The 24584-nt window shown below is 37.5% G+C and overlaps 2 protein-coding genes across 6 annotated transcripts in view; both read right to left on the bottom strand.

Moving 5' to 3' along the window:
• heatr6 (HEAT repeat containing 6) overlaps window positions 1-5395 on the bottom strand; it is a 46523-nt gene extending 41128 nt beyond the window's left edge. The window contains 3 exon segments of the mRNA XM_062049248.1: window positions 1959-2066; window positions 5027-5130; window positions 5133-5395. Of these exon segments, the coding sequence (XP_061905232.1) occupies window positions 1959-2066; window positions 5027-5130; window positions 5133-5313 (393 nt within the window). The 5' untranslated portion in view covers window positions 5314-5395.
• A 1311-nt stretch (window positions 5396-6706) lies between these two features.
• On the bottom strand, window positions 6707-24253 carry srsf1b (serine and arginine rich splicing factor 1b). Of its 5 annotated transcripts, XR_009826170.1 has the most exons (6): window positions 23782-24253; window positions 19036-19196; window positions 18787-18959; window positions 7884-8103; window positions 7568-7657; window positions 6707-7370 (listed from the first exon to the last, which is right to left on the bottom strand). XR_009826170.1 is itself a non-coding variant. In XM_062046605.1 (5 exons), the coding sequence occupies exons 1-4, from the start codon at window positions 23973-23975 to the stop codon at window positions 7927-7929; spliced, it is 705 nt and encodes a 234-aa protein (XP_061902589.1). In that variant the 5' UTR covers window positions 23976-24253; the 3' UTR covers window positions 6707-7370; window positions 7884-7926. The 5 variants fall into 5 exon arrangements, 3 of the variants coding, with proteins under 3 accessions (XP_061902589.1, XP_061902588.1, XP_061902587.1); XR_009826169.1 differs by having other exon boundaries at window positions 7568-8103; XM_062046605.1 differs by lacking the exon at window positions 7568-7657.
• Window positions 24254-24584: the final 331 nt, after the last annotated feature.

Genomic DNA, 24584 nt, shown 5'->3' with positions numbered 1-24584 from the left:
ACATTCTTTTAACTTAGCGGACCTCCCTGTCCGCCTGCAAGGAGCATTCCATTAAATCCATCCGGAAACACTTTCCATTTATATTCTAGGAGTGTAACTCATACAAATGTATACAACCTGAAGCGGAATAGAAGGTAAACAAAAGTGTTAGAAGTGAATTAAAAGGTAAACAGGTACATCAAAGGTCAAATAGCGTCAATAAAAGGTGAAATAAGATGAATAAAAAGGTAAAAGCTTGGTGAATAGAATACAAGTAAACGGTAAAAGAATGTAAACAAAAGGTAAAAGAAGGACGTAAACAGAAGGTAAATTACAGGAAATAAAAAGTAAAAGATGGTCAATAGAAACTAAATAAAAAGGTACTAAAAAGTAAATAAAAGGTGAAAGAAGACAAATAAAAAAGGTAAAACCGGGTAAAATAAAGTAAATAAAAAGTTAAGACAGCTGGGTTAAGCTCCAGCTGGACAAGCAGTAGAAAATGGATGGATTGATAAAAGAGGGAAAATAGAAGGTAAAAGACGATGAAACAAGGTCAAACACGGCCAAAGAAGGTCAATAAAGGTGAAAGAAGATGAATAAAAGAAAAAAACATGTGAATAGAATGTAAATAAATGGTAAAATAATGTACATTAAACGCAAAATACGGTAAATAAAAAGGTAAAAGAAGAAATATAGAAAGTAAAAGAAGGTAAATTAAAGGTAAAATAAGTAAGTAAAAGGTGAAAGAAAAATAAAAGGTAAAGGACGTAAATGAAGTAAATATAAGTTGAAGGAAGATAAATAAAAGGAAACATTTGGTGAATAGAATGTAAATAAATGGTAAAATAATGTAAATAAAAAGTAAAATACGGTAAATAAAAAGGTAAAAGAAGAAATATAGAAAGTAAATAAAAGGTGAAAGAAGAATAATAAAAGGTAAAGGACATAAATAAAAGGAAAAGTAAGACAAATAAAAAGGTAAAACCAAGTGAAGAGAATGTAAATAAACGGTAAAATAATGTAAATAAAAAGGTAAAAGACATCTGGGATAGGCTCCAGCCATCCCCTCGACCCCGATAGGGACAAGCAGTAGGAAATGGATGGATGGATAAAAGGTAAAAGAGGGAAAATAGGAGCTAAAAGAAGATGAAAGGAGGTAAATAAAGGTACATAAAAAGTCAATGAAGTAAATAAAAGGTGAAGGAAGATGAATAAAAGAAAAAAACATGTGAATAGAATGTAAATAAATGGTAAGATAATGTAAATAAAAAGTAAAATACGGTAAATAAAAAGGTAAAAGAAGAAACATAGAAAGTAAAAGAAGGTAAATAAAAGGTAAAAGAAGTAAATAAGAGGTGAAAGAAGAATAATGAAAGGCAAAGGATGTAAATAAAAGGTAAAATAAGACAAATAAAAAGGTAAAACCAAGTGAAGAGAATGTAAATAAACGGTAAAATAATGTAAATAAAAAGGTAAAAGACATCTGGGATAGGCTCCAGCCATCCCCTCGACCCCGATAGGGACAAGCAGTAGGAAATGGATGGATGGATAAAAGGTAAAAGAGGGAAAATAGGAGGTAAAAGAAGATGAAACAAGGTCAAATACGGTCAAAGAAGGTACATAAAGGTGAAAGAAGGTACATAAAAAGTCAATGAAGTAAATAAAAGGTGAAAGAAGATGAATAAAAGAAAAAAACATGTGAATAGAATGTAAATAAATGGTAAAATAATGTAAATAAAACGTAAAATACGGTAAATAAAAAGGTAAAAGAAGAAACATAGAAAGTAAAAGAAGAAACATAGAAAGTAAAAGAAGGTAAATAAAAGGTAAAAGCAGTAAATCAAAGGTGAAAGGTAAAGGATGTCAATAAAAGGTCAAATAAGGGTGGCACACGTCACAATCAAAATGAAAATAGTGTTTTGCATGTTTGGCGTATTCCTTCCCAGCAGCGCATGTGTTAGCATGTTAGCATGTAGTACCTTCAGCTGGTTGAGCAGGTGATGCTGAAGCTTGCACAGTTTCACCACCAGATGTTCCTGACTGAGCGGAACCAGACGGCTGGCGTTCTTCAGCAAGGCACACACATCCTGAAATTAAACTTCCTTTTTACACACATTTGAGCTCATGACATCATGTACAAAACCCAAAATGCCCGTGACCTTTTATCCCTAAGGCGCTACTGCATCAAAAAGCGACATCAGTGTGTAAAGGATATCACCACATGGGCTCAGGAACACTTCAGAAACCCACTGTCAGTAACTACAGTTGGTCGTGACATCTGTAAGTGCAAGTTAAAACTCTACTATGCAAGGCCAAAGTCATTTATCAACAACACCCAGAAATGTCGCCGGCTTTGCTAGGCCCGAGCAATTCTAAGATGGACTGATACAAAGTGGAAAAGTGTTCTGTGGCCTGACGAGTCCACATTTCAAATTGTTTTTGGAAACTGCGGACGTCGTGTCCTCCGGAAAAAAGAGGAAAAGAACCATCCGGATTGTTCTAGGCGCAAAGTGTAAAAGGCAGCATGTGTGATGGTATGGGGGTGTATTAGTGGCCAAGACATGGGTAACTTACACATCTGTGAAGGCACCATTAATAAGTACATACAGGTACATATGTTGCCATCCAAGCAACATTATCATGGACGCCCCTGCTTATTTCAGCAAGACAATGCCAAGCCAAGTGTTACATCAAGGTGGCTTCATAGTAAAAGAGTGCGGGTACTAGACTGGCCTGCCTGTAGTCCAGACATTGAAAATGTGTGGCACCTAAAATAGCAGAAGGGAGACTGTTGAACAACTTCAGCTGTACATCAAGCAAGAATGGGAAAGAATTCCAAATCAAAAATGTGTCTCCTTACTTCCCAAACCTTTACTGAGTGTTGTTAAAAGGAAAGGCCATGTAACACAGTGGTAAAAAAGCCCCTGTGCCAACTTTTTTGCAATGTGTTGTTGCGTTGTTGTGTTGGAGATAGGGTGAGAAGCTCTGCCATAAAGCCGCTGCTCCTCCACATGGTGAGGAGCCAGATGAGGTTGTTCGGGCATCTGGTCAGGATGCTACCCGAACACCTCCCTAGTGTTCGGGCACGTCCGACCGGTAGGAGGCCACGGGGAAGACCCAGGACACGTTGGGAAGACTATGTCTCCCGGCTGGCCTGGGAACGCCTCGGGATCCCCCTGGAGGAGCTGGACCAAGTGGCTGGGAAGAGGGAAGTCTGGGCTTCTCTGCTTAGGCTGCTGCCCCCGCGACCCGACCTCGGATAAGCGGAAGAAGATGGATGGATGGATCCCCCAACTAGTCCCAAAACATGTGTTCCAATTATTTTCTTCTAACTAATATGATTTATAAGTTATTAAAGTTTTACGGGGATGGTTATGAATCATACAAAGTTAATAACTTAAAAACTAGAATAAACTAACATTATTTGTGACTTTTTGGCGCTGGAACATGACATTTATATCATAATGTGCTTTAACCTTTTAAGGCCCAAGCTGTTTGTTTACATGCTTTTTTTTTATTTCTCTTTGCTATTTGGGCTTATTGGACCCCAATTAGAATAAAAACTAAGAATCATCTTTTGATATGATGTACTTAGTCCATAAGTGCACAAACGTGTACTTCATGTTTAGTGACAATATATAATTTACAGGAAAAAATGAAAATGATAAATATGATGTATTTATATGTAGTTTTAGTAAGTAGTTGAAACGAGTGATTTTCCCTTGTTAATCACAAAAAAAAATTCTAAATATACAATAAAATTTGCTAATATTTTTTCAATAACATGAATAAAAACATTTGAATAGTTATATAAATAGTCTAAGAAGTTTTGATGAGTAATTGCCATTAATATCTCCAGTGCAGTTGATCACAAAAAATGAAAATAAATAAAATGAGAAAATATTAAAACAATATATTTATTTGAGTAGTAATATATCATTTAGTAACATATAAATACTGTATGGATTTGAAGTCATTAAGTAGTTGCAACAAGTGATTTTTTTCCCAGTTAAACACCAAATAAAACATGAAAAATAACTTCAAAATATATCAAATTAAATGATTGAATATTATTTTTCAAATAACATGAATACATTTGAAAGAACGTTGTAATAATTTTCAATTATATATATATATATATATATATATATATATATATATATATATATATATATACATATACACACATACATATATATATATATATATATATATATATATATATATATATATATATATATATATATATATACATATACACACATACATATATATATATATATATATATATATATATATGGGCTGCAACAACTAATCGATTAAATCGATTATAAAAATAGTTGCCGATTAATTTAGTCATCGATTCGTTGGATCTAAGCTATGCGCATGCGCAGAGGCAATTTTATTTTATTTTTTTCAATTTTTATTTTTTTAAATAAACCTTTATTTATAAAGTGCAACATGTACAAACAGCTGAGAAACAATAATCAAAATAAGTATGGTGCCAGTATGCTGTTTTTTTCCAATAAAATACTGGAAAGGATAGAAATGTAGTTTGTCTCTTTTATTCGATTATTAATCGATTAATCGAAGTAATAATAGACAGATTAATCGATTATCAAATTAATTGTTAGTTGCAGCCCTAATATATACATACATACATACACACATATACATTATATATATATATATATATTATATATATACATATATATATATATTATATATATACATATATATATATATATATATATATATATATATATATATATATATATATATATATATATATATTATATATATATACACATACATACACGCTAATTCTAATTTTTACACTTTTTTTTTCCAAATTCCATTGTATGTTATACTCTTCTGACACCACCAGATGGCAGTATAAGTGTCCACATAAGAGGCCATAAGACCCCAATTCAGTAGTGTACACAATTTTGGAAATAAGAGCTAAAAGGTGCGGGTCCACGCATGTGGCCACTAAGACTTTAGAGGTTTTTTAAGTCCTTTTATTATTATTATGAATAATAGTCACCTCGGGTTGAATGTTGATGTTGGGCTCCAGACTTTTGTTGAAGTTTTCGGAGATGAGTTGGTCAAATAGCAGATTGAGTTCCTCCCGAAGCTGAGCCGAGTCTGCCGAAGCACTCGCAGCTTGGCGGCGCAGCGGGAAAAGAGTCGCTCGGCGTCCGACTGCCAGCCGCCGGTGCCTTGGGGACTGAACGGGGCGGCGTCGGCCGACAGAGCCACTGCGGGGAATACGGGCGCCACGGGCCGGTTGGTGTCAGACGATAGCGCCGGTAGCCCGACTTGGGCCGCCATGATGTCGTTTGTTCAGTTCCGGGTTCTTCTTTTTCTTCGTTTCCTGGCGCGTAGGAAGCAGCTTTGTTAGGTGCATACCGCCCCCTACTGAACCGGAGTGTGTACACTCAAAGGGAGACTTTTATTAGTAGGTTGCACAGTGAAGTACATATTCCGTACAATTGACCACTAAATGGTAACACCCCAATAAGTTTTTCAACTTAATTTCAATAACAATATAATAGATATTTTAACAATACGAAAACACAACCAAACATGTATATTATACATTTTTTTAATAAGAAGATACAAAAAAACAATTTATTGAAACAACACTAACTTAATAAAAATAAGATACATGTGAGGGATAACGCTTAAAAAATAAATACCCATTACTCATTTGATTGCAATAGTTTTATAATGTATTTTAGAATGTGTTTTTCTGTCATTATTACTGAGTTACATATTTTTTAATTTCAGAATAAAACAAACAAAAAAATTGTTTTCCATGACATCACTCTGGATTTATAACTATAGAATTTTGTTATTGTTAAAAAAATAAATATATATGTATGTATATATATATATGTGTATGTATGTATATACTGTATAAATATATATATATATATACACACACGTGATTGCCTTCTGGGATTAATCACTTGTTGCAACTACTCATCAAAACTAGCTAATTATTTAATAATTTTTTGAAAATTATTAGTGTTCTCTCAAATGTATTGATGTTATTTGAAAAATAATATTCGATCATTTAATTTGATATATTTTGGAATTTTTCATGTTTTATTTGGTGATTAACTGGGGAAAAATCACTTGTTGCAACTACTTAATGACTTCAAATCTATACAGTACTTATATTTTTCTAAATGATATATTGTTACTGAAATAAATATATTGTTTTAATACTTTCTCATTTTATTTTTTGTGATCAACTGCACTGGAAATATTAATGGCAACTACTCATTAAAACTTCTCAGATTATTTATATAACTATTCAAATGTTTTTATTCATGTTATTGAAAAAAAATTGCAAATTTTATTGTATATTTAGAATTTTTTTGTGATTAACAAGGGGAAATCAGTCGTTGCTACTTATTAAAACTACATATAAATACATCATATATATAATTGTTTTCATTTTTTTCTGCAAATTATATATTGTTCTTTAAATAAATATGTTTGCTTATTATATTTTATTATTTTGAGATTTTTTTTTGTGATTGACTGCATGGGAGGTATCAATTGTTGCCACTATTCATCAAAACTACTTCAATATTTAGACTATTTTTAGAATCATTCAAATATTGCCTTTTAATCTATTCACGTTATTCAAAACGTTAACGTTAGCATGCACAAAACAGTGCTAACTTTTTTTCTTCTTCAAATTTTACACTTTCTCTAATTCCGCAGCAATACACCTTAGTCATAATACTTTGTATTTGAAACATGCTAACTGTATGCATGTTTATGTTAGCATGCTAACATTAAATTGCTAGCCTTTTGAGCAAATTTTGCAACCCTTTACCCTCGAATCATATAACTTGGCATAGAAGCAATAAGCGGCAGAAATCCAACATTTGTTTCGATTTTTTATTAAAAGAGAATAAAGCTCTTATGACAGCGGCGACTCTACTTAAGAAAAACAGAAAAAGGTGGAGCTAAGATACAAACCCTCCCTCTGCCTCCCTCCCTTGACCGTCTGGCTCCATCCTGCACCTCCCAGCCTTGCGGTTTTCATCCAAGCGCGTCCTTTCCGTACGTTTATTAAAAATTGAAAAAAAAATACAAAAAAAAAAAAAAAAAGGCTGAAAAATCACAACACTGCCACTAGTGGAAATAGTAACTAAATGTTTTTGTTTGTTGTCAAGCCAAATTAGTCGGAAGTCATCTACAACGATCCCGCTTAATCGGCACATTGCTGGACGTGGTAAAAAGGACACAAGAAAAAGAAAAAAGAAAACTTTTTTTTTTTTTCCTCCAACGCTCCTGATCCACGTTTCCATCCTGATGCCTAAATCCTAAATCCTGATCCGGCTCCGGAATGGGTGCCCAGTCCGAACCTTCGGAATACCAGCAGAACCAAAGAGTTAGAATCACACCTGGGCATGAACTTAGAAAATATCTACATTTGATAACAAGCAAAGAGGGCCTTTCATTGAAACCTAGGAACCCTCTGGGACAGAGGAGAAAAAAAACTCCATTTGAGAAAAGGTACGGTGAAACATTAACAGCCTGACAGGAGACACAACCATCATACCATTGCGTGCCACATTTGCTTCCTCCTCCTCCTCCTTCCTGCTTATCCTAATTTGAACTGTCTTCCCATCCTATCCTGCTGCTCTGAACTCTACAGAGAGACACACAAGAAGGTCAGCCACATATGCTTTGGAGACAAAAAGGAAAGCAAAGCGCAGCATTAACAGGTGCAGGAAGGAGAGATGGCTTGAAAAAAAAGAAGGAATGGTGAAAAAAGGAAGGAAAAAAAAAAAAAGACACCCAGCTCACAGTGAGGGTAGGAAAGGGGCAACGGAGAAGATGAAAAGGTGGAAGACACAACAAAAACGGGTAAATACAGGAGATTATTTGCGGCCGTTCCCCTCCACGCCGTGGTGCCTTTTAGGTGCGGGAGCGGGAGCGGGTGTTGGAGCGCCGGGGGGAGTAGCGCGGCGAGGCCCGGCCGCGGCGAGGCGTGAAGCTGCGCGATCGGCTCTTGCTGCGGCTTCGGCTGCGGGAGCGCTCGTAGCTGGGGCTGCCGTTGCCGTCCGTCCTCACGCGGATGTACGCCGTCTCGCCCTGCGCCACAACAAAGGCCACGTTAGGGAACTTTCACACTCACCTGGGGAAACAACTTGGTGCTTGACACCAACCTACTCAGTGGCCTAGGGGTTAGAGCAGGGGTCACCAACGCGGTGCCCGCGGGCACCAGGTCGCCCGTAAGGACCAGGGGCCGTACTTATCAAGCTTCTTAGAGTGCCATTTTACACTTAAGTCCTGAGAATTTGCGAAATTTAGTCCTACTCTCAAACTTAAGAATAAAAGCTTTTTATCAACGTTCTTAAGTCTAAGAATCACTCCTACTCTCCACGATATTTAAGAGACCTTCAGAGGTGTCTTAAGTGGTTAGGAGTTGCCAGCAGGGGATGGCACTGAGGTGAGAGAGACGTGCGCCAACGTTCAGGGAACGGAACAATGTTTTTGTTTTTTTGATGACGAGCAGCTGATCAAACGGTATCGTTTAGACAGAGCGGATATTATTTTTGTCACAGATTTAATACTTTTCGATTCCTTGTTGATTTCTGCATGTGTCTGCAGTGGGCTAGTATATATAGAGCCACCCACACCAGTTTCAAATTAGTTGCCTAATTAATGAATTGGAAAGAAAATGTTATGACAGTAGCGTATGTGTGTGGCCGTGAGGTGAGTGACGTCAGTGAGTGTGTGGGCAAAAGAAGAGAGGGAGCGGTAGCGTGAGTGCCGGCGGGGACTAGTTTGTTTTGTATTATTTTGTAGTTTATTGTCAAAATATACACTCCCATTGTCCACTTAAATATTTCCAAGATATTTCTTTATTCTTAGACAACGGATTCCCTTCCGTGATTGGTCATTTCTATGGACACAGAAATGACGTCACCTAAAATTGCGTTTACGGCACATAGTAATGTCGTAATTCAGCTCTGAGTGTGACACTTAAGATTCAGTCCTACACTTCGCTGAAAGTGTGAGTAAGACGCTTGATAACTAACTTTTAAGTGCAGCTTTCAGCGAAGAATTTATTTACTCTTAAGTCAACTCTTAACAGACTTCTTAGGGGGAATTCTAAGAAGCTTGATAAGTACGGCCCCTGATGAGTAGCCCGCTGGCCTGTTCTAAAAATAGCTCAAATAGCAGCACTTACCAGTGAGCTGCCTCTATTTTTTAAATTGTATTTATTTACTAGCAAGCTGGTCTCGCTTTGCCCGACATTTTTAATTCTAAGAGAGACAAAACTCAAATAGAATTTGAAAATCCAAGAAAATATTTTAAAGACTTGGTCTTCACTTGTTTAAATAAATTCATTAATTTTTTGACTTTGCTTCTTATAACTTTCAGAAAGACAATTTTAGAGAAAAAATACAACCTTAAAAATTATTTTAGGATTTTTAAACACATATACCTTTTTACCTTTTAAATTCCTTCCTCTTCTTTCCTGACAATTTAAAAAAATGTTCAAGTAATTTATTTTTTTTATTGTAAAGAATAATAAATAAATTTTAATTTAATTCTTCATTTTAGCTTCTGTTTTTTCGACGAAGAATATTTGTGAAATATTTCTTCAAACTTATGATTAAAATTCAAAAAAATTATTATGGAAAATCTAGAAAATCTGTAGAATCAAATTTAAATCTTATTTCAAAGTCTTTTGAATTTCTTTTAAAAATTTTGTTCTGGAAAATCTAGAAGAAATAATGATTTGTCTTTGTTAGAAATATAGCTTGGTCCAATTTGTTATATATTCTAACAAAGTGCAGATTGGATTTTAACCTATTTAAAACATGTCATCAAAATTGTAAAATTAATCTTAATCAGGAAAAATGACTAATGATGTTCCATAAATTCTTTTTTTAATTTTTTCAAAAAGATTCAAATTAGTTAGTTTTTCTCTTCTTTTTTTCGGTAGAATTTTGAATTTTAAAGAGTCGAAATTGAAGATAAACTATGTTTCAAAATTTAATTGTCATTTGTTTCGTGTTTTCTCCTCTTTTAAACCGTTCAGTTAAGTGTAAATATCATTAATTATTAATAATAAAATAAAGTTAAAGGTAAATTGAGCAAATTGGCTATTTCTGGCAATTTATTGAAGTGTGTATCAAACTGGTAGCCCTTCGCATTAATCACTACCCAAGAAGTAGCTCTTGGTTTCAAAAAGGTTGGTGACCCCTGGGTTAGAGTGTCCGCCCTGAGGTCTGTAACTAGAATGCAGCCCAAAAAACGTGTCTCCTCAATTGAGCAAAATTGAACTCTGTCTCTGCATGATTCCTTGCTTCTCGTCTGTTTTAATAGATGTCATCAGTGTTTGAACCTGACACTATTTAAAGGCCTACTGAAATGAATTTTTTAAAATTTAAACGGGGATAGCAGATCCATTCTATGTGTCATACTTGATCATTTCGCGATCTTGCCATATTTTTGCTGAAAGGATTTAGTAGAGAACATCGACGATAAAGTTCGCAACTTTTGGTCGCTGATAAAAAAGCCTTGCCTGTACCGGAAGTAGCGTGACGTCACAGGTTGAAGGGCTCCTCACATCTGCACATTGTTTACACCAGCAGCGAGAGAGATTCGGACCGAGAAAGCGATGATTACCCCATTAATTTGAGCCAGGATGAAAGATTCGTGGATGAGGGAACGTGAGAGTGAAGGACTAGAGTGCAGTGCAGGACGTATCTTTTTTCGCTCTGACCGTAACTTAGGTACAAGCTGGCTCATTGGATTCCACACTTTCTCCTTTTTCTATTGTGGATCACGGATTTGTATTTTAAACCACCTGGGATACTATATCCTCTTGAAAATGAGAGTCCAGAACGCAAAATGGACATTCACAGTGACTTTTATCTCCACGACAATACATCGGCGAAGCACTTTAGCTACGGAGCTAACGTGATAGCATCGGGCTTAAATGCAGATAGAAACAAAAGAAATAAACCCCTGACTGGAAGGATAGACAGAAGATCAACAATACTATTAAACCATGGACATGTAACTACACGGTTAATGCTTTCCAGCTTGGCGAAGCTTAACAATGCTGTTGCTAACGACGCCATTGAAGCTAACTTAGCTACGGGACCTCACAGAGCTATGCTAAAAACCTTAGCTATCCACCTACGCCAGCCCTCATCTGCTCATCAACACCCGTGCTCACCTGCGTTCCAGCGATCGACGGAGCGACGAAGGACTTCACCCGATCATCGATGCGGTCGGCGGCTAGCGTCGGATAGCGCGTCTGCTATCCAAGTCAAAGTCCTCCTGGTTGTGTTGCTGCAGCCAGCCGCTAATACACCGATCCCACCTACAGCTTTCTTCTTTGCAGTCTTCATTGTTCATTAAACAAATTGCAAAAGATTCACCAACACAGATGTCCAGAATACTGTGGAATTTTGAGATGAAAACAGAGCTTTTTGTATTGGATTCAATGGTGTCCGAATACTTCCGTTTCAACCATTGACGTCACGCGCATACGTCATCATACATAGACGTTTTCAACCGGAAGTTACGCGGGAAATGTAAAATGTCACTTTATAAGTTAACCCGGCCGTATTGGCATGTGTTGCAATGTTAAGATGTCATCATTGATATATAAACTATCAGACTGCGTGGTCGCTAGTAGTGGCTTTCAGTAGGCCTTTAAGTTCATTTACATTTTATGGAAGGTGCTTTATGTTTATTCAGCCAAAAGGGGACTATTTACTTTATCTAAATAATACGAAAATGTATATATAGCATGCTTAGAATAATTATAAAGGTACACATTTGTAATTTTTACACTTGTCTGAATAATTTGATGATGTACTCTTTTATACTGCTTTAATACAGTGAAGATTACGTAACTGTTTAATTGCATACATGGCGGAGGGATCTGTGTGGGTCCGCCCTGAGGTCGGTAGGTCGTGAGTTCAAACCCCGGCCGAGTCATACCAAAGACTATAAAAATGGGAGCCATTACCTCCCTGCTTGGCACTCAGCATCAAGGGTTGGAATTGGGGGGTTAAATCACCAAAAATGATTTCCGGGCGCGGCCACCGCTGCTGCTCACTGCTCCCCTCACCTCCCAGGGGGTGAACAAGGGGATGGGTCAAATGAAGAGGACTAATTTCACACACACCTAGTGGGCTGGGCGATATATGGAATATACTCGATATATCTCGTGTTTTGTCTCTGTGCGATATAGAAATGACTATATGGTGATATTGGAGTATACGTTCTCACGCAGTTGCTTTTAGCTGCGGGCGTTACACTACAGGTGTTTCTCACTCTTTCTTGTCTCTCCTTCTCACAGAGACATAAAACAAGTGCACCTTCTTACATACGTCACATACGTACACGCCCTCGCGGAGCAGAGAGGTAGCGGCATGGGTAACGTTAGCTGTGGTGCGAGTGGTAATACGAGAGAAAGGAGGTGCCAATCTGGTAACAAATGAAGGAAGAATTAATTCCCAAGAAAAACACCATCGTCTGGCGGTGGTTTGGCTTCAAGCGGGAAGATGTCGAACAGACAACAGTAATATGTCAAGTGTGCGGCAAAAGCGTTGCTACTAAAAGTAGCAGCACTGCTAATTCGTAGCATCATTTGAAAAGTCACCCGCTAGAGAATGAAGAGTGCTTGAAACTCCGCATGTTAACATCTCCGTTCGGTGCCACACCAACAAAATGCAGGGGCAAACATTTCCAGATCAACACCGTATGAAAAAAATTGTCAACAACAGAAGGAGATAACGTCCGCAGGAACCTACCACATAGCGAAGGATTTGATTTCCTATTATGCAGCTCATTTTTATTTGACACTTATTGAAATATCTTGTGTGACATCATGCACAAAAGTGCACTTTATTTGTTTTTAACTATTGTAGTGGCGTTCTGTACAAAAAGTACACTTTAATTTTTAGGGTCCGCCTGTAACCTGTATAAAGGACTCCCTGTGGGAGTCCTTTATACAGGTTACAAAGGAACCTATTGAATTTGTAATGTTTATTATTATTATTCCGCCGCCACAAAAAAACGCTAATTTGACCCACTTGACATGCTTCAAAACTCACCAAATTTGACACACACATCAGGAACTGCGAAAATTTCCATAAAATCAAAAAACCAAACCCCAAAAGTCAAAATTGCACTCTAGCGCCCCCTAGGAAAAAACAAAAACAAACTGCCTGTAACTCCCACTAGGAAGGTCGTAGAGACATGAAACAAAAAACTGTATGTAGGTCTCACTTAGACCTACAATTCATAATGACACATCCTCGGGCAAAAACCAACAGGAAGTTGGCAATTTCCCATTTAAGACAAAAATGTACTAAAAACACTAATTTTTGCCTCTTTGACCTCTAATTCGACCCCCTTAAAATACTTCAAAACTCACCAAAATTCTCACACACGTCGGGACTGGTGGAAATTGCGATCTAAAAAAAAACCAAACCCCAAAACTCAAATAAAACAGAGACAAAACTGCTTTTTAGAGGAAAACTCAGACAAAACTGCTTGTAACTTCCGGTAGGAACATCTTAGAGACATGAAGCAAATACCTCTTTGTAGGTCTCACCTAGACCTACATTTCTTAGATTGACATCCTTCAGCAAAAATCAACAGGAAGTTTGCTATCCCTCCTTCAAAACAAAATGTTTGTTAAAACCGGTCACCAAACATCAAACATTATCTCCTCCGAGCGCGTGTCGTTTTGGCTTCAAACTGCTACAGGAGAGAGATTGAACCCTTCTGATTAAAAGTTGTGGATGGCGTTTTGATACGTGCTACCGTTTTGATTTTACGAGCCTTCAAAGACCCGCAGCACTAAAGCTGCTCCACTGCTGTTGTTGTTTTAAGATGGCTGCTTAAAAGCAGAAAGCACCAGCGTGAGCACAGAATGCAGAGAAGGTAGGTACACTACACAAAAGTATCTAACTCCCAGTACGAATATCGTAGAGACACGAAACAAAAACCTCTATGTAGGTCTCACTCAGGACTACCACTGGACAAAAGTATTGGGACACCTAGGACTAGCACCAGCCAAAATGTGGACCCGACCAACACTGCTTGCAGCTTTAATTTAGTATTGTTTTGATATGTCATCTTAGTGACATCATGCACAAACGTGCACTAATAGCTTGTTTTAAAATGTCTCTGACAATCTTGCACTTTCCGTTTTGAAAATGACATGAATGTTTGTGCCACTGCTTAATAACTGTTTAATAAATACATCCATCCATCCATTTCCTACCGCTTATTCCCTTTGGGGTCGCGGGGGGTGCTGGAGCCTATCTCAGCTACGATCGGGCGGAAGGCGGGGTACACCCTAGACAAGTCGCCGCCTCATCACAGGGCCAACACAGACAGACAGACAACATTCACACTCACATTAGGGTCAATTTAGTGTTGCCAATCAACCTATCCCCAGTCTTGCCATGAAAACACTACATTTAACACGAATAACAAACAATAAATGCCACAAACCCTATATTTAGCCACAAAAAAAAAGCACAAAAGCATTGTATTTATTTTGTCGTAACATTTTGTCAAGAAAGAACAGTCTTGCCATGAAAACACTAAATTTAACAAATAAAAAACAACAAATGCCACAAAAACGCTACATTCTTTGATGAAAACACATATTACCACAAAATCACTGTATTTTGTTATAACACTTTGTCAACAAAGCACAGTCTTGCCATGAAATTACTAAATTTAACATGAATAACAAACAATAAATGCCACAAACACTATATTCAGCCACCGAAACTCTACATTCTTTGATGGAAAAAAAACACATTAACAGCAAAACCATTGTATTTTGTCAAGAAAGAACTGTCTTGCCATGAAAAACAGTTTTGGTCAATTGACTTAGTTGTGATTTCCCTCTCTGCATGAAAGTTTAAAATGAGCATATATTAATGCCAGTGTTTCCCACACATTCATTTATTTGTGGCGGCCCGCCACGAAAGAATTACGTCCGCCACAAATAAAAAAAAAATTTATTTTTTATTTTTGTCCTGTCTAGCTTCTCAGGCAAATCATATAGTTGATGTAGATGCCCATATAGGCTGTTCACATTTACTTTACAAAAGAGAAGTGTAGGATACTTCTCTTGTTGCCTTATTTGTATTTGACCACTACTGTTTTCTGTTTATTTGTTACTGACTGTGGCAGGACACCTCTGCCTCTGTTTCACTTTATGTTGCTGGTAAATAATATGCTTGTAGTAGTAGGCTAAAGTAAAATTATTTAGGATGCACTAATTAAAGGGGCAGAGCTTTAAGAGACATTTTAGCTTTTATATTTTATAAGATATATTTTTTGTAAGAACCACAATTAATAAATATATTTCAGTGAATAACTTATTGTTCAAATCTGTATATAAATATGTACATAAAGTGTTGTAATTATATTGTAAAATGGATGGATGGACGTTTAAAACAAAACTGTTATTATTAATTAGTAAGTATACATTTTTAAGCTTTTTTAGAGAAAATCATATCATTGTAGTAAATTACGCAAATTACTCGATGATGTCATGGTGACCACGCCCATGGCAACGCCCCCACCGCCACAGGTATGTTGGCAGTTTATGGGAAACACTGAATGCAGTATGAAGAAGAATGTTTGAATGTAGACACATAGAATCATCATACTGCTGTGATTATATGCATCAAGTGTTCATTCAAGGCTAAGGCAAAATATGGAGATATAGCGTATTTTTCGACTATAAATCGCAGTTTTTTTCATAGTTTGGCCGGGGGTGCGACTTATACTCAGGAGCGACTTATGTGTGAAATGATTAACACATTAGCGTAAAATATCAAATATTATTATTTAGCTCATTGACGTAAGAGACTAGACGTATAAGATTTCATGGGATTTAGCGATTAGGAGTGACGGATTGTTTGGTAAACGTGTAGCATGTTCTATTTGTTATAGTTATTTGAATGACTCTTACCATAATATGTTACGTTAACATACCAGTTGGTTATTTATGCCTCATATAACGTACACTTATTCAGCCTGTTGTTCACTATTCTTTATGTATTTTAAATTGCCTTTCAAATGTCTATTCTTGCTGTTGGCTTTTATCAAATACATTTCCCAAAAAAATGCGACTTATACTCCAGTGCGACTTATATGTGTTTTTTTCCTTCTTTATTATGCATTTTCGGCCGGTGCGATTTATACTCCGGAGCGAATTATAGTCCGAAAAATACAGACTACAGTTTTCGTCATCATTGTTCAAATATTGTAACGTCTGTCGAGACGCTTTGAGGACATGAATTCCATCCATCACTTAACTGAGCAAAACTCTTTATTGTCGGCCATAAACACATCACCAAAATATTAGTAAAAAAAATGATATCTAGCAAAAATGGTCATTTTCTGCAGTACAAACCAGACCAAAAGCAACGTTGTTATATCAACAGCAGCCGCTCGCTCTTTCTCACTTGCGCCAACACATGCACATATGGCACTTAGCCAGTGATGCGTAAGGATGATACTCGAAACCGGTTTTCCCGGTTGTTCGATAAGAAAAGAACCGAGTCCTCGGACTCGAATCCCTTTTTGAGAACCGGTACCCGTTATCGAGACCACTATAGTAAAGAAAAAGAGTTGGTTCTTTATTCGAATCCCGTCCCGACCAGAAATGCTCCGTGAGACATGACAAGAAATGACGTCACGTAGCTCAGTCATTAGGCGCAGATAGCGAAAGCAGGAAAACAGCGCTCCAAGGTGTAATAAAGTTCAAAACAAAAGCTAGAATCCAATGAATAACTTTACTGAGAGATTTGAGCAGGGTACAAACACATGACCAACACTTTTACCACCAACTGGAAACATAGCAACCAGGCTAGCAACGCACCTCCTTTACGGCAGCTGTCGCAACCTTCTTAAAGCAACCGCAGCACATACATATATATACAACACTGCAGCACATACATATATATACAACACTGCAGCACATACATATATATACAACATATCTCCCTTTTTTAACTTTTGTTTTTCTTTCCTTGTAAACGTTACAAAATCACACTGTACATGTGTTGTCTGTCTAATTATAAATAATACAGACGAGGCGTGTTGGCTGAGTTCTTGACGTTTACTTTCACAGCGTGCTCATAACCTCATTCTTAGCTGCCGGTGGCGACATGCAACAACACTTTTCGAGGCTACCGCGCATGCTCGTCACTCCCGTTGCATGCTGGGTAGTGTAGTTGTTATATTCCATAGCTCATAACATAACATCACATCTATCTATCTACCCTATAAAGAAATAATGTTAATTCAATAAAGTGTATTTCTTTTTTTAGCTTTAACTTTTCATTTTTTAGCATTGTAACCACATTTGCAAACAACTTTTCTCTTCATAGAATTTTCTTTCAATAAAGAAATAAAGTGCAAAAATGTCAAAGCATCATAACAAACAGTTATGTTCCAATAGCAGCAGAAGTGCACTTTTTGGAGAGCTGTATTATTTTAAGTTTTGTGCCCAAGGGACTGATTTTATTTAACACTATATTATTATTTATACACCTATAGTGATCACAGAGACAGCTTGTTTTTGTGTTACTGTATATATTTGTTTTTATGAAAAATCCCACTTAATATACTTTGGGTAACAACAGTCAATATTTATTTATTTTATTTTTTTAGGGGGGTAACAGTCAATATTTATTTATTTATTAGATTTTATTTTTTTCTTATATAATAAAAGTGAGCTTTTGTTAAACCAAATATTGTGTGTTTTTTTCCATATACAACAACCTATCTGGACTCCATAAGAGAATCGATAAGGAATCGGTTCGATAAGAGGATTCGATAATAGGCTCAAACTCGATAATTTCTTATCAAACATCATCCCTAGTGATGCGTTTACAGCCACACAAAAAGTGGGACAACTCCAACACCACACATAAAGTGTCATTCCAGGTCGTTACACTATGATTTACCAATCAAATGTGTGCTTATTCTAGTGTCATTTATTAGGAATCTTAATTTACAAATATTAATCATGAAATGCTGTTAGTATATTAAATAAATACTAATACAAATATATTTTTTACAAACAGGAAGTTGCAGCAATGTACACATGATCCCCTGTTTACATCTCATTGTGCAACATGTGAATGTTTTAATGGGAACTAAATGCAATGTCTGAACGGGGTACAAACTATTTCCAAAGCAGGACCTCCACCCAGACAAACAATACAAGTACACAGTTCATGAAAAACAATATTTTTTGTTATTGTCATTGTAAATGGGCCTAAACAATGACAGCTGTCATTTGATTATAATAATAAGAGAATGTTGTCTGTCTATCTGTGTTGGCCCTGCCATGAGGTGGGGACTTGTCCTGGGTGTACCCCGCCTTCCGCCCGAATGCAGCTGAGATAGGCTCCAGCGACCCCGAAAGGGACAAGCGGTAGAAAATGGATGGATGGAGATTGAACTTGTTATTTAGTCAGGTTTGGGACAGGTGTAGCCACAGTGTGCACGTGTGATGTGGCTCACATGGGCTCCACTCAATGCTCAGAGAGTTTTTGCGTTTGCTCACACACATGAAAAATTAGACGGAACATTAATGGAGATATATATCGTGCATTGTGACATGGTCTAAAAATATCGAGATACGAAAAAAAGGCCATATCGCCCGGCCCTAGTTCCAGCAACTTCAATTTCCTGAGGGTTTGGTAGGGAAAAGAGCTCTTTAGTGAACGGTTTCACGTGGAGTGCTTGGCCTACCTCATGGGAGCGGAACTTGCTGTTGTCCAACTTGTGGACCGCGTAGGTCATGTCCTCTTTGCGCACAAACTCCACCACGCCGCTGCCGTCGCGGTTGACGTCGGCGTAACAGACGTCGCCCGCCTCCCGCATGTGGTCCTTCAGGTCCTGCCAGCTTCCACTGGGGGGGAGACCTGGCCGGATGAAGAAGACGTCAGCGAGCGTTCATTGGATGGGAACGGCTAACCTGGGGAGGAAGGCGCAGCACACCCGACACGATGACCCGGTACTCTGATCGCCGAGAGGGGGGTCCGTAGCGTCCTCTCGGGGGGCCTGCGGCTCCGCCTCGGCCGCTTCGGGGGAACTCCACACGCAGACGGTAGCCATCGTAGTCATAGCCATCACGACCATAAACAGCATCGTCTGCATCCCTGTCAAAGTCAGACTGAATGAACACCTTTTGTACTTGACACATGCTAACATTAACATGCTAACATTTTTTTTTTACAACTCTTTACCTTAGAGTCATATAACTTTGTTCATGACATGCGCAAACATTTTTTTTCTTCGCTAATTTAGCCGCCATACAACTCAGCATCATATAATAATAATAATAATAGATTTTATTTGTAAAAAGCACTTTACATTGAGTAAACAACCTCAAAGTGCTACAGTGTATTAAAAAATAAAAATAAAATAAAAAATAAATTTCCCCCAAAAATGCGACTTACCGTATTTCCTCGAATAGCCGCCGGGGCGCTAATTAATTTAAAATCTCTTCTCACTCCTGCGCTTACCAAAAGCATGCGGGATGGGCAAGCATGCGCTAATTATTTTAAAACCTCTTCTCACTCCGGCGCTTACCTTATCATGAAAAGCCCATTTAATTTAAAAAAAAAAACGTTATTAGGGTCTTACCTTTACTTATAAATGATGTCCCTGTGCAGCTGCTTCTGATCAAAGGCAGTCTTCCTTATCTTTCTTCAGTTTTAAAAGTCTCTGGAGATATTCCTTTAATTATTACCTCATGCTTCGATTGAAAGTCCAGTTTAGAAAACTTTTTTATTTTAGATATGTAATCCTCCATGGTAAAAGTGCAAGCAAACGATCGCTGCTCACGCTTGCTGCTTGTTGTCTTCTTCTGCAGCACCGGTCTTCTGCAGTACTGGTAGTCGCAAGAAGGATCACTAGCGCCCTCTACCACCAGGAGGCGGGAGTCATTTAATGACTCATATTTGACCCGACGGAAGTGCCAAGCACGCGCTAATTATTTTGCGAAACGAGTTTGACCCGGCTGTAATTCTAGGCAGGCGAATACTATATTCCCGGCGGCAATTCAAGGAAATACGGTATACTCCAGTGCGACTTATATATGTTTTTTTCCTTCTTTATTATGCATTTTCGGCCGGTGCAACTTATACTCTGGTGCGACTTACACTCCGAAAAATATGGCAACTGTTTTTATATTGTTTTACTTTCTTTTTTATTTAAGAAAATGTTTTTAATTTATTTATCTTATTTTATTTTAAAAAGGACCTTATCTTCACCATACCTGGTTGTCCAAATTAGGCATAATAATGTGTTAATTCCACGACTGTATATATCGGTATCGGTTGATTTCGGTATCGGTAATTAAGAGTTGGACAATATCGGAATATCGGCAAAAAAAAGCCATTATCGGACATCCCTAATTAAGACCTAAAATATTTGACAAATTGTTCACATTTCAATATCGGTAATTAAGAGTTGGACAATATCGGAATATCGGCAAAAAAGCCATTATCGGACATCCCTAATTAAGACCTAAAGTATTTGACAAATTGTTCACATTTCAAGGAGTTATATTCTATATACGAACTTAAATGTGTTATAGTTGTAGTGCAAGGCTCAATGTGACAAGACTGGGACACTTTATTTAATTTATTTATCTTATTTTATTTTTTTTAAAAGGACCTTATCTTCACCATACCTGGTTGTCCAAATTAGGCATAATAATGTGTTAATTCCATGACTGTATATAATGGTATCGGTTGATATCGGTAATTAAGAGTTGGACAATACCGGAATATCCTAAAAAAAAGCCATTATCGGACATCCCTAATTAAGACTAGGGCTGCAACAACTAACCGATTAAAAAAATAGTAGGCGATTAATTTAGTCAACGATTTGTTGGATCTATGCCAGGGGTCAGCAACCTTTTTGAAACCAAGAGCTACTTCTTGGGTAGTGATTAATGCGAAGGGCTACCAGTTTGATACACACTTAAATAAATTGCCAAAAATAGCAAATTTGCTCAATTTACCTTTAACTCTATGTTATTATTAATAATTAATGATATTTACACTAATTGAACGGTTTAAAAGAGGAGAAAACACGAAAAAATTACAATTAAATTTTGAAACATAGTTTATCTTCAATTTTGACTCTTCAAAATTCAAAATTCAACCGAAAAAAAGAAGAGAAAAACTAGCCAATTCGAATCTTTTTGAAATTTAAAAAAAAAAGAATTCATGGAACATCATTAGTCATTTTTCCTGATTAAGATTAATTTTAGAATTTTGATGACATGTTTTAAATAGGTTAAAATCCAATCTACACTTTGTTAGAATATATAACAAATTGGACCAGGCTATATTTCTAACAAAGACAAATCATTATTTCTTCTAGATTTTCCAGAACAAAAATTTTAAAAGAAATTCAAAAGACTTTGAAATAAGATTTAAATTTGATTCTACAGATTTTCTAGATTTGCCAGAATAATTTTTTTGAATTTTAATCATAATAAGTTTGAAGGAATATTTCACAAATTTTAGACCAGTTGATCTGCCGTTTCTTTTCTTTTCTTTTCTACTCTGCTCCGGGGTGGACCGCTAGCCTGTCCATCAGATGGGGACATCTCTACGCTGCTGACCCGTCTCCGCTCGGGATGGTTCCCGCTGGCCCCACCATGGACTGGACTTTCGCTGATGTGTTGGACTTTCACAATATTATGTCAGACCCACTCGACACCGAGGATGTCGTTGTGGCTTGTACAGCCCTTTGAGACACTTGTGATTTAGGGCTATATAAATAAACATTGATTGATTGATTGATTGATTGACAAATATTCTTCGTCGAAAAAACAGAAGCTAAAATGAAGAATTAAATTAAAATGTATTTATTATTCTTCACAATAAAAAAAATAGTTTACTTGAGCATTGATTTAAATTGTCAGGAAAGAAGAGGAAGGAATTTAAAAGGTAAAAAGGTATATGTGTTTTTTCTCTAAAATTGTCTTTCTGAAAGTTATAAGAAGCAAAGTAAAAAAATTTATGAATTTATTTAAACAAGTGAAGACCAAGTCTTTAAAATATTTTCTTGGATTTTCAAATTCTATTTGAGTTTTGTCTCTCTTAGAATTAAAAATGTCGAGCAAAGCGAGACCAGCTTGCTAGTAAATAAATAAAATGTAAAAAATAGAGACAGCTCACTGGTAAGTGCTGCTATTTTTAGAAAAGGCCAGCAGGCTACTCATCTGGGGCCGTACTTATCAAGCTTCTTAGAATTACTCCTAAGTCTGCTAAGAGTTGACTTAAGAGTAAATAAATTCTTCGCTGAAAGCTGCACTTAAAAGTTAGTTATCAAGCGTCTTACTCACACTTTCAGCGAAGTGTAGGACTGAATCTTAAGTGTCACACTCAGAGCTGAATTACGACATTACTATGTGCCGTAAACGCAATTTTAGGTGACGTCATTTCTGTGTCCATAGAAATGACCAATCACGGAAGGGAATCCGTTGTCTAAGAATAAAGAAATATCTTGGAAATATTTAAGTGGACAATGGGAGTGTATATTTTGACAATAAACTACAAAATAATACAAAACAAACTAGTCCCCGCCGGCACTCACGCTACCGCTCCCTCTCTTCTCTCGCCCACAGACTCACTGACGTCACTCACCTCACGGCCACACACATACGCTACTGTCATAACATTTTCTTTCCAATTCATTAATTAGGCAACTAATTTGAAACTGGTGTGGGTGGCTCTATATATACTAGCCCACTGCAGCCACATGCAGAAATCAACAAGGAATCGAAAAGTATTAAATCTGTGACAAAAATAATATCCGCTCTGTCTAAACGATACCGTTTGATCAGCTGCTCGTCATAAAAAAAACAACAACATTGTTCCGTTCCCTGAACGTTCGCGCACGTCTCTCTCGCCTCAGTGCCATCCCCTGCTGGCAACTCCTAACCACTTAAGACACCTCTGAAGGTCTCTTAAATATCGTAGAGAGTAGGAGTGATTCTTAGACTTAAGAACGTTGATAAAAAGCTTTTATTCTTAAGTTTGAGAGTAGGACTAAATTTCGCAAATTCTCAGGACTTAAGTGTAAAATGGCACTCTAAGAAGCTTGATAAGTACGGCCCCTGGTCCTTACGGGCTACCTGGTGCCCGCGGGCACCCAAAATGTTCAAAAATCACACCCAGGTTTGAGTGCCACAAGTCCCGCAGCAGGTCACCCGAGTCCAGGGGTGCCCGACATGTACAAAGCGCCCCCCAGCAAAGTCACACTGTGAGTGGGGAAGAAAAGTCGGGAAAGTGGGCAAAAATCCCGTTGGTGACCCCTGATCTATGCTATGCGCAGAGGCAATTTTTTTTATTTATAAACTGCAACATATACAAACAGCTGAGAAACAATAATCAAAATAAGTATGGTGCCAGTATGCTTTTTTTTTCTTCCAATAAAATACTGGAAAGGATAAAAATGTAGTTTGTCTCTTTTATCCGATTATTAATCGATTAATCAAAGTAATAATCGACAGATTAATCGATTGTCAAATTAGTTGTTAGTTGCAGCCCTAATTAAGACCTAAAGTATTTGACAGATTGTTCACATTTCAAGGAGTTATATTCTATATGCGAACTTAAATGTGTTATAATTGTAGTGCAAGGCTCAATGTGACAAGACTTGGAGACTTTTTAATGAGTTAAAAAGCTAATTGCGTGTAACTTTGCGACATTCTAATCTCACCTGGGGTCCTCGAACTGCACGAAGGCAAAGGGTGGTCCTCCTCGCCGGTTCTTCAGGTCAATGTCCCGAATGGAGCCGTACTTGTAGAAGAGGTCTTCCACGTCCTTGGAGCGGATATCGGGGGGGAGATTGCCCACGTAGATGCGGCAGTCGTTGCTTCCCGCCGGCCCGCGGATGATGCCTCCCGCGGACATGTTAGCACACAATGGGACGGCTAGCGTGGAGCTAGCTGGCTAGCTAACGAAAGAAGCGTGGCTGTGATAAATTAAAAAAAAAAAAAAAAAAAAACTACCGTGATATCGTCCGTGAAAATAACACGGGGGATATACACGCGAAACTCGGTGGCGGTACAAGTTGAATCATTCGAAGTAAGAAGACAACAACAAAAAAAGACTTTACTGAGCGCTGCGAGTCTCTACTTTCCGCCAACAGCGACTTCTTCGTGACGGGATTTTAAGGCGCCCTCAAACAATGTGACGCTGCCCCCTGCAGGACGGAAGTGGGAGCTGCAGTTCAGTATTCATTTTGAGTTTATGTGACGCTGCCCCCTGCAGGACGGAAGTGGGAGCGGCAGTGCAGTATTCATTTTGAGTTTATGTGACGCTGCCCCCTGCAGGACGGAAGTGGGAGCTGCAGTGCAGTATTCATTTTGAGTTTATGTGACGCTGCCCCCTGCAGGACGGAAGTGGGAGCTGCAGTGCAGTATTCATTTTGAGTTTATGTGACGCTGCCCCTTGCAGGACGGAAGTGGGAGCTGCAGTACAGTATTCATTTTGAGTTTATGTGACGCTGCCCCCTGCAGG

This window comes from Entelurus aequoreus, linkage group LG05, assembly GCF_033978785.1.
Source record: "Entelurus aequoreus isolate RoL-2023_Sb linkage group LG05, RoL_Eaeq_v1.1, whole genome shotgun sequence".
Lineage (NCBI taxonomy): Eukaryota > Metazoa > Chordata > Actinopteri > Syngnathiformes > Syngnathidae > Entelurus > Entelurus aequoreus.
The sequence above is the reverse complement of the archived record's forward strand: the minus strand, read 5'-3'. Positions and strand labels throughout refer to the sequence as shown.

Bases quoted from the DNA above. Each gene is read 5' to 3' on its own strand.
- srsf1b (XM_062046605.1), bottom strand. From the start codon at position 23,975: ATGTCCGCGGGAGGCATCATCCGCGGGCCGGCGGGAAGCAACGACTGC. The intron at 19,197-23,781 runs GTGAGATTAGAA...TGACTTTGACAG, and splicing joins GTGCAGTTCGAGGACCCCAG to GGATGCAGACGATGCTGTTT. The intron at 18,960-19,035 runs GTGTGCTGCGCC...TCATCCGGCCAG, and splicing joins GTACCGGGTCATCGTGTCGG to GTCTCCCCCCCAGTGGAAGC.